We start from the raw sequence: 9,906 nt of genomic DNA, 5'->3' as shown, positions 1-9,906 counted from the left end.
TAGTTTGAAAAAATGAAAAAAAAAAAAAAAACACAGGCCAAAATATCGGCCGGTACAGGCAGAAATTTAGTCCGGTATGGCCGGTATTTTAGCCGATACAGAATAGATATAGTACCTGTACCGGCTGGACGGCCGAAACGAAAAATTTCGGCCATACCAACCGGTACGGTACGAAATTTAAAACACTGCTTTCACGTTCATGTTGACTATCTTTTCTGCGAAAACTAACTATACATCCCTCAAACTTCTTTGCATGAGCACCTGATCCGAGAGCTTCATGGAGGAGGCTTAGGAGGACATGTGGAAAGGGACAAAACCATTTCTTTGGTGGCTGAATGATACTTTTGGCCTCAACTAAAGAAGGATGTGGGCAAGTTTATGCAACAAAGCCCTATGTGCCCAGTGTGCGAAGTGGGGAAGGGGCAGTCCCAAAACATGGGACTCTACATACCACTACCCTTACTAGAGAATATTTGGAAAGACTTGAGCATGAATTTCGTACTCGGTCTACCCTGACAACGAGGAACTTATTCCGTCTTTGTGGTGGTTGATAGATTTTCGAAAATGGCACACTTCATACCTTGCTGAAAGACGTTGGATGAGTCTAATGTCGCTCACCTTTTCTTTAAAGAAGTGGTTTGCTTGCATGGAGTCCCCAAAACCATCACTTCGGACCATGACACTAAGTTCCTTAGCCATTTTTGGGTAACTTTGTGGAGAAAGTTTGGAACGTCCCTCAAGTATAGTAGCACCTGCCATCCTCAAATTGATGGCTAGACCAAAGTGACTAACAGAACATTGGGCAACATGCTTCGGTGTATTTCTGGTGATAAGTTGAAGCAATGGGACGTGAGCCTTCTGCATATAGAGTTTGCCTTCAATAGCATGTGCAACCGTTCCATAAGAAAGTCACCATTTGAGATTGTCTACACTCAACCACCTAAACATGCATTGGATTTGGTTCCTCTTCCTAAGCTACCAGGCTTCAGTGCATCAGCTGAGAATATGGCTTCAAGAATTAAGCAAGTCCAATCGGAAGTTTGAAGCAAACTGGAAAAGGCCAATGAAAAATACAAGGCAGCAGCTGACAAGTGTAAGCAAGCTAAAACATTTGCACAGGGTCATCTGGTCATGGTTTATTTGTGCAAGGGATGTTTACGATCAGGTACATGTAGCAAACTGTAGAACAAGAAATGTGGTCTATTTTGTGTCCTTAAGAAAATCAGTGATAACGCTTATGTGATTGAGCTACCATAAGATATGGCAATTTCGTCAGCCTTTAATGTAGTAGATTTATATGAGTATCATCCACCAGATGAGCTACTCTATAGCAACAATGACTCGAGTCGAGTCTTCTTCCAAGGAAGGGTGAGTTGATGCAGGACGTCAACAAGCAAGCTGCTAAATTACCAATGAATGACCAAGAATAGCCCGTTTGGATCGCACCAACGCAGCTGAATATTCTCCACGTTTTCTTTCCTTTTTCATAGCAAATAAGATGGATTGCTACTCTGTTTTCTTTCCTATTGTGGTTCTGTTTTGTTCCTTTGTTTATTACTTTCTTATGGTATTTTTCCATTACAATAAACTTTCCTTTATTGCTAGTCTCCTCCTACAAATAATCTGTGAGTGGGTAGAGAATGTATTATTATGAATATTGTCAAAGTTTGAAAGTTTTATCAATAAAGTTGATAATAGTTTTCGTTCCAAGAAGACACAGCTCTTCTTCATAATTTTTATTTCGTCTTCCGTACACCATTAACTCAAGAGAAAAATAGGCTCATTTGTTGTTTAATTGGTATGTATTTTTTAATCATTATGTCCCTTATTTATAATAGGAAAATGTCTGACACTTTTTTTTACTTAATAATTAAGGAATTTTTTTTTAATAATGTTGCGAATTTTTTTTTAAAAATGTTTAAGATGATTAAAAAATACATGAAAAAAAAAAGAAAAAAATGCACTTGTTGGGAGAATTACTTTGAAGGAATTCTAGGTGGCTGTAGTGCCACCCTTTATTATTATTTTTTTCTCAAGGTAAGAATAACATAGATTAACTAAGTGGTTACAAAAATACAAGATTCAATGGGGTAAGTGTCCCCAACAATCGTCTCAAAATAAGCAAAAACAACACAACACAATATAAAATAAAAAAGCGGGATCTGGAGTCAAAAGTTTGACTCACACCCATTTTCCACTAAGGGAAATCTACTTAAACTGATTTTAACATAATTTGATAAACAAACTTTAAAACTACAACTAAAAGTCACAGTTGAGAGTTGTGTGCTGCATTTTGCTGGTCTGGTCCGACTGAATGAGACTTTCACGACCACTTCATCTTGATCATTGGTTAGGAAATATCATCTTGAGTAGGGTCTATTATTAAAAAAAATAGTTCTTTTTCTTTTATATGGGTCTCATATTTACTCACTTTTTTTTAAAGAGATTGCGCGGCTCTTGCGCACTCCACGATTGCAAATATAATTTCGTTTCTCATAAAAGCTCTAAAAAGATACAAGAATAATGAAATATATAAATCTTAAATGTACAAGTTTTGCATATGGTTTTTTTTATAAAAAATGAATCCAACCATGAAAACATTCATTTTTTTTTAGTAAAATCTAATTTTTTACTGAAATTTTATATAAGACTTGTGCATTTAGAATTTGTTTCTGACATTACTCAAGAGACAAAATGTTCAAAAATAAAGATTAATGTATATCTTTTATAATATATTATTATGAGATTGTATTTTATTTAACATTTTTTTTAAATAAAAAGAGAGTGAAAAAATGTGGAACCGTTTAAGTGAGCATAACGAGGTGGGCTTGTCTCCATTGATTGTTGACGTTTTTTCATTTCTCTCCAGCAAATCCGCTCTACCTAAGATCCAAAAATCTCATCTTCTCCATTTAGAGGGTGGCTGGAACTTCGGATCTACCCATCATTCTCCCATATGTATAGTCCTAACATTGTCTTGCCGTGTTTTTTCCAACCATAGCACGGGGAAGTGCCGATCTATTGCTTTCCGACCACCCACAACCGCCACATGTTGCACCACAAGACTCCCTAGTTGTCGGTCCTTCAGATGGCAGAAGCATATCGTCAAAAAGAAAGGCGTGTACGTCTCAAGTGCGGCACAAACTGAGTGTGAGATCCACATGCCGCCATACCAGGAAGAGCATGTCTCTGCCACGCGTGGTATTTTTGGGATTAGCAGCCTCAGATCTTCTTAGATCTGACCAATCTCCACTTTCTTAGTGTGGTGTGTGGTCTTCACGCACCTCTACAGCTCTTGGTGGTCGTCCGCTGGTGATTCAACGCTTCTTCCATTTGCAATCTTCTTATGTTATTGCTTCTCCTAACTAGAGATTCTGGGAAAGAGATAATGAAAGTCTCCTTCAATCAGTCCAGACTAGCGACATGTAGCACAAATAAATTCACTGCGGCTTCTGGTCGTAATATTACAGTCTATTTATTGGACTGTATCAAAACTACTTCAGGCGGCTTCTCCGGCTTCTCCTAGTGGTAAATGGGTGGGGGTCAAGTCATTAATCCAGGATCTTTATGTTTTTTTTCTTCTTTTTGTATTATACTAGGTGGTTTGGAATGAATGTAGGGCCTCCTACCTAGTTGTTTCTTGTAAAAAAAAAATGATCATAACGAGAACAAGATGTGCTCAAATGAAACAAGGAAAACTCTACTCTTACTGTTGGTAGCCCCCGCTTAGGGCTACCTAGGACCGTTCATCGGTTTTTTCTTGGCCCGGTCCGAAACCCATTAAACCGGGTTCCAGTTCCGGTTTCAGCTAGGAACAAATATGGGCCGAAACCCAGGTTGCAAAACTGGGGTACACCCGGTCTGGATATCGGGTTGTAAATCCGAATTTTGGGTTTACAACCCAGTACTCGGATTTTTTTTTTCTCTTGTGCTTCCTGTTCTTATTCTGGTTTTTGTTATGCTTTTTTCATATATTGGGTATTCTTTTCTTCTTCTTCTTCTGCTGCTTCTTTGCCTACGCATTTGTCTTTGTCTATTTATTGGTTTGAGTTTACTGAGGCAGGACTGCAAAGCGAGGACTCATAGTTTTTTCACTTTTGACATGAATCCATTCTTCCCGACATCAAAAGCTGAACGTCCGAGTAAAATATTTAACTTCTCAAATTAAAAAAATTGTCAGCCTTCAACACTTAAAAAAACGCCACATAGCACCATAAGCAAAGAATCCGAGCTGGGAAAAAGAAAGAAACAAAAAGGAAGAGTAAGAAGGGAAAAAAAATCGGGTATTGGTCTGTAAATTTGGGTTCCGGCTCGAGTCTGACCTGGGCTAATCCGGACCCGGACCGGATTTGAAATCCGGATTCTGATTTAGGTATACTTTTGTGATTTTTTTTAAATAATTTAAAATTGTTAAAAAAATACATATATAAAAAAAAAACAATTAAAATGAAATAGCGGGAGCCAGTGGGAGCTCCCTCTTGTGGGAGTATAACCACCCATAAAACAGTTTTGGGAGAGGGCTACTTTGCGTGGCATCTTGGCCGTGTCAAATTGGGTGTTTGGCGGCGAGGGAGGTGGGAAGAACTCGACAATGGGAAAGAGGGAGAAGAAGCTGAGGCACCAGCAAAGAAATCCTCGTCGAGGAGCCTCTTACTATGCTGAGGGAGATGATGACTATGATGACCAGCTGAGCCTGCCCTCTTCTTCTTCTTCCTCTGCTTCCAAACCTTCTAATCCTGAAGAAGGGGAAGAAGAAGGCGATGAAGAAAAAAGTGACGATGAAGAAGAAGAAGAGGAAAATGGAGAATATTCATTGAAGGACGTCCCGTCAAAATTTCTTCTATACCAACAGTCCGTACAGGTTTGACTCATTCACTAGTTCTTATTATGCCGTGATTCTTTGCTGATAAACTGTGGGATATTTCGGAAAACTGGGATTTTTCTAAGCTTGCTTTCATTCTGGACTTGGAGGAAACGAAAACAAGAACCCATATCAAAACCTAATTCGACTAATCTATACTCGGAAATTTAATGGGGTACTGTCAATTTTGTTTTGAATGCAGTCTCCGAAGGGAGACATAAGCTATATGCAGAAGTTCTTTCTGATGTATGTGGGTGGGAGGTTGCCCCTCCATCTCCAAGAGGATTTCTGTGGAACCGCTCTTCTTAGGTACATTCTCACCCTACTATTTTGCTGGTTCATGATAAGTTTGTCAAGAATTTAATCTATTGGAATACACGTTGAAAATAATTCCCCAAGCAATGATGTTAATTGAGAATCCATCTCGCCAAGGACTTACTGAGTTCTTGTATCCATGTATGATGTTTAGTTGTTACCATTTTGGTGCTCTCTAGAGTTATGATGCTTATTTGTTACCATTTTGGTGCTTTATAGACGGGGCTTTTTTTTTGTTGTTCTTGTTCTATGTCTTTCAACGATTGAAGACTATGCTGGTATGTGTGATAAAACCACCCAGTTCAGTGACATTATCTGGCAATTCGTTACTATATTTGAATTCTGTATGCATGTGAATGTTATTCTGAATTTCACTTTCTTTGATGTTTGAAGTAACCCATTAAGTGTTTCATGACTCTATTGTTGCCTTAGTCATAGCAAGGCAATTCCTTAGAGAGAATTCTTCAATGTGTTATATGTTGAAGTTACTGATAATGAGTTATGTTTGCTGTTTACTTTTAAGAAAAGGTTGCAGCCGCTGTCTGAATCTGGTGTAAAATTCAGGTTTTACACCCTCCAATCCTAAATCACCACCTCATCATTCTACCAATTCTACATGTGCTAAATCCTAAGATATAAACCTTAAACTCCTAAAAACCCTAATACTAATTAGTTTTAAGACAACCTACATCCACCTTTCCGCTGTCACTCGGGGTGGCAGCCGAGAAATGGTGCCTTCATTGCTGCCATTCTTGAATTCGTATGAGGTTACTTCTGTTTAGGTTCTTACATCCATTTGGTTGATCTCCCAATTGTGGTAGGTGTGAATAAGTTTGGTTATGATAAATATACTTTTTTTCCCAAATAGAATGTGTTTCCATGTAGCATTCCACACTTAAGTCAGAAGAAATTAATTTGCAACCCAGTGGGATGCCAACTTCACCTGAGTACTTACCAAATTCTGTGTTTGACAGCGCTGAATGGATTCGCAGTAATCCAAGTAGGACTGCTGTGGGATTGGATTTGGACCTTGAGGCACTAAATTGGTGCATGGAGAACAACATAACTAGCGTTGGCGCTGATGCATATACCCAAATATCCCTATTTCATGGTAACGTCTTGCAGCCTCTTGATGCCAAACAAGTTAAAGACGAGCCTCATGAGCTCATAAGTAAAATCACACTGCAAGAAGGCAAAGATGGTTGTGGGACTCATGCACTGGAATCTACTGTGCAATTGGACTCTCCTACCAATCACAAGTACATGAAGAACTTTCCACTTCCTCCAAGAGACATAGTTTGTGCATTCAACTATAGTTGTTGTTGTCTCCATAAACGTGAAGACCTGGTTTTGTATTTTAAGCATGTGCTTGATGCCTTGTCAAAGAAAGGGGCTATATTTGTGATGGATTTATATGGTGGGACATCGTCAGAGCGCAGGCTAAGGCTCCAGAGGAGATTTGCCAATTTTACGGTTTACTCTTTCTGCTCCAAATACTCGTGACATTTTATAGCACCAGTTGGAATATTATAAATATAAAGCAACTTTGTTATGTTCAGGATCAAAGAACTAGTATTTCTAAGAAAGAATCACGCAAGATTTATAAAAGAAATAGAAGTGAACTTATTTTTTCCCAGCAGTTCTTCGTATTCTAGCTTTAAGGGATGTTTGAGAAATGAGATGAGATGAGAATTTTGTGAATAGTAGTAAGATGGTTTGTGAATAGTACTGAGATAGTTTGAGTTAAGTATTTATTGGGTTTTGGGAAATGAGAGAAAAAATTGAATAAAAAATATTATAAAGTTAAAATATTGTTAGAATATTATTTTTTAATATTATTTTGTTTTGAGATTTAAAAAAGTTGAATTGTTTTTTGTTTGAAAAAATTGTAATGACTAGTTTGAAAATGTTTGTGTTTGATGATATTTGGGAAGGAAATGAGATGGGATGAGATGAGATGGAAATTGTTTCCAAACATCCTCCAAATCTATATTCAACTTCCCATGTACATTTTCCTACCCAGTATCTTTTACAATGCCGCTATACTAGTGAAGGCTCTTTTTTATTTCCTTTCTTTCCCTGTTTTTTACGTGCGTGTTATCAGGATTGTGAAATATCCTAACTACCGCTCTGTAATGACAGCAAAACCCATTGAACTAGAATCTTTCCATAAATGAAAAAGTGAAATCTATATTTCTCCTTATTGCATGTCGTACCATTAAATTTGCTGAAGAAATAGAACTTCAGGATCTTGATATTCATGTTTACTTCGCTTCTGAGTTTAGAATAATCAAATTTGTACCAATGCCTTTTATTCTTTGTTTTGCAAACTTCCGTTCTTATAATGTAGATATTTCTGTCCACATGTGCAGTATGTTTGGGAGCAAGCTGAATTTGACATAATTGAGCGCAAAACAAGGATTAGCCTACACTTTCATCTCCAAAAGCAGCAGAAAAAAATTCGTCATGCATTTTCATACAGTTGGAGGCTGTAAGTTGTTTTATTTACTCTTTTGTGTTCTATATATAAAAGACATAATTATCTCAGTAGGGTCAGGCTTTGTTACTAGCTTTGATCTTGATATATTCTGTTTCTAGTAAGTTCAAAAACATTTGAAAATGGTTGTTTGCATGCCTAGGTGGTCATTGCCTGAGATTAAAGACTGCTTAGAAGAGGCTGGATTTCGATCTGTCCATTTTTGGCTTCGGCAAATGCCAGATGTTGAAGAAATCAGAACTACAGAGGGATTTGGTGTTGGACGAGATGTGAAGTATGAAGAGGTAAAAAGTTTTCAGCAACAAGACGCTTGGAATGCATACATAGTAGGTGTTGTGTAGCTCCATCTTTCCTGGTAAAATTCAAGGTGATGTAGACATCATGGCCAAAACTTTTAATTTTGCTCATGATTAGGAGATAAGGGGCTTTTAAAACTTCACTGACATTAAGACCAAGAAAACAAATAACCTTCTTTTACTTCTGTTTAGTTCCACCTCCAAATCTAGCTTGCAAAGTACTACCATGTGCGAGAGATTACATTGAAGCAGATATTGTTCTATCCTGCCAGTAAGTTTCCTCATTTTTATATTTGGATTAGGTGTTTCTCAAACTTACTTTATTTTCTAGTTGTTTCATTTGGGTTTGAAGCTATGCTAAAAGATGCTTATACCATATGATTTGGTCCAAGCCATATAGAGACAGGTGGATTTTATTACCTTGTCACGGCTATTTTGCACTACCTAAGTTGGCTGCCAATGGGTGTTTTTGGCGACTGAATTAACAACAGGTCCTCTCTGTTGTCTAAAATAGTTGCCCCAAAATTGAATGAACAAAACAAGGCTATACTAAATTAACTTCATCAACACATGCCAATGACCGCCGATTGTTCGTCAGTCAGTTGTCAGTAGGACTGTTCAACTGGGCCGGGTTTTTTCCCAACCCAGTCCGGAACCCGGAAAACCGGGATCTGGTTCCGGGTTTCAATCCTGATTAAACTCGGGCCGAAACCCGGGTTGAAAAACCCGGATCTATCCGGCCCGGATACGGGTTACAAACCCAGGTACCGGGTTTGTCTCTCTCACTCTCTCTCTCTCTCGTTACGCTTGCTGCTTACGAAAGGAGAAACCCTAAGTCTGTGCCTCCTCGCTGCGACTCCATTGCCGCCGCCGCATCTTCGTCACCGCATCTTCGTCACCGCATCTCCGTTGCCGTGACCCCGTGAGTCTCTCTCTCTCTCTCTCTCTCTATCTCCCTCTCTCTCTCTCCATTGGATTTCTGGGTTTGGATTATTAGAAACTAAATATTGTTGAGTTTTCCATAAGCGGGTTTCTGGGTTTGGTTAATCTCTGGCAAGTTTACTTATGTTCAATTACTACCACAATAGAGGCAAGCATAACTTCGGAGAGAGCCCGATTCTAGGACTCGGCTTGATTTGGGTTTGGGTTGATTTATAAACTGTTAAATCCTAACATTGTCTCACATGTGGGTTTTCAAATCCTATAATCTCCCCTTGTAAAGTCAGGCCATTCGTGAGTTTCTTTCTAGATGTTCGAGTCAATTAATGGATAACTGGGAACTCCCAATCCATGGTACTCCACTCCCAAAATACAGTCCTCGTGTGAAGGCTTTCTTGTAACCTCTTTATTTGTGAAACATTTACTCCTAATTACAATGACCATGTTCCCAATGGGGGCAAATATTTAAGCCACATTTGAAATAATTTTCGAGTGAATGGTTTCTGTAATATTTTCTATTATACTATATAATCATCTAAAATTGTCATGGTTTGGTTGTCTTGAGATGTTTTGAGAATTTGTGAGCATGTAATTGGAGTGGTGGTGCTTGGCGACTTTGGGAGGTTTAGTCGACAATTGATGCATGATGGTTGATGTAATGATTGGCCTTGTGCGGTTTTGGATTGTGAGGGATATAGTTTGGAAATGCATGTGTGAATATATATAGCAATTGGTGGCCGTGCATGGTTGATGGGTGTGGATGGGTTATAATAATATATGACTTTTACATGATGAAATGGATCATTATTCTACTGTTTTTGTGATGTCTTTGGCTGATATGGTCAAGCATTTCAAGATAAGCATCCTCAAATGGTCAAGACTTGGAGATTCATCACTTAAAAAGAGTATTATTAATATTACCATGATTTTGTTCTTTCTTCCCATTAAAAAAAAAGGGCTCAGCTCCCTCGTGGAGATCATCTAGGGCATTACCACCA

At 38.3% G+C, this 9,906-nt stretch overlaps 1 protein-coding gene across 1 annotated transcript; it reads left to right on the top strand.

Moving 5' to 3' along the window:
- The first annotated feature begins 4,470 nt into the window (after nucleotides 1-4,470).
- LOC108985853 lies at nucleotides 4,471-9,219 on the top strand. The gene is made up of 5 exons (XM_018958297.2): nucleotides 4,471-4,861; nucleotides 5,064-5,170; nucleotides 6,151-6,649; nucleotides 7,549-7,667; nucleotides 7,816-9,219. Exons 1-5 carry the CDS (start codon nucleotides 4,592-4,594, stop codon nucleotides 8,012-8,014), a joined length of 1,194 nt encoding a protein of 397 aa, XP_018813842.1. The 5' UTR covers nucleotides 4,471-4,591; the 3' UTR covers nucleotides 8,015-9,219.
- Nucleotides 9,220-9,906: the final 687 nt, after the last annotated feature.

This window comes from Juglans regia, chromosome 14 (assembly GCF_001411555.2).
Source record: "Juglans regia cultivar Chandler chromosome 14, Walnut 2.0, whole genome shotgun sequence".
In the NCBI taxonomy this organism is placed as follows: Eukaryota; Viridiplantae; Streptophyta; class Magnoliopsida; order Fagales; family Juglandaceae; genus Juglans; species Juglans regia.
Note: the sequence above shows the minus strand (reverse complement) of the source record. Positions and strands in the feature narration are given on the sequence as shown.

Bases quoted from the DNA above. Each gene is read 5' to 3' on its own strand.
- LOC108985853 (XM_018958297.2), top strand. From the start codon at position 4,592: ATGGGAAAGAGGGAGAAGAAGCTGAGGCACCAGCAAAGAAATCCTCGT. The intron at 4,862-5,063 runs GTTTGACTCATT...TTTTGAATGCAG, and splicing joins TATACCAACAGTCCGTACAG to TCTCCGAAGGGAGACATAAG. The intron at 5,171-6,150 runs GTACATTCTCAC...TGTGTTTGACAG, and splicing joins TGTGGAACCGCTCTTCTTAG to CGCTGAATGGATTCGCAGTA.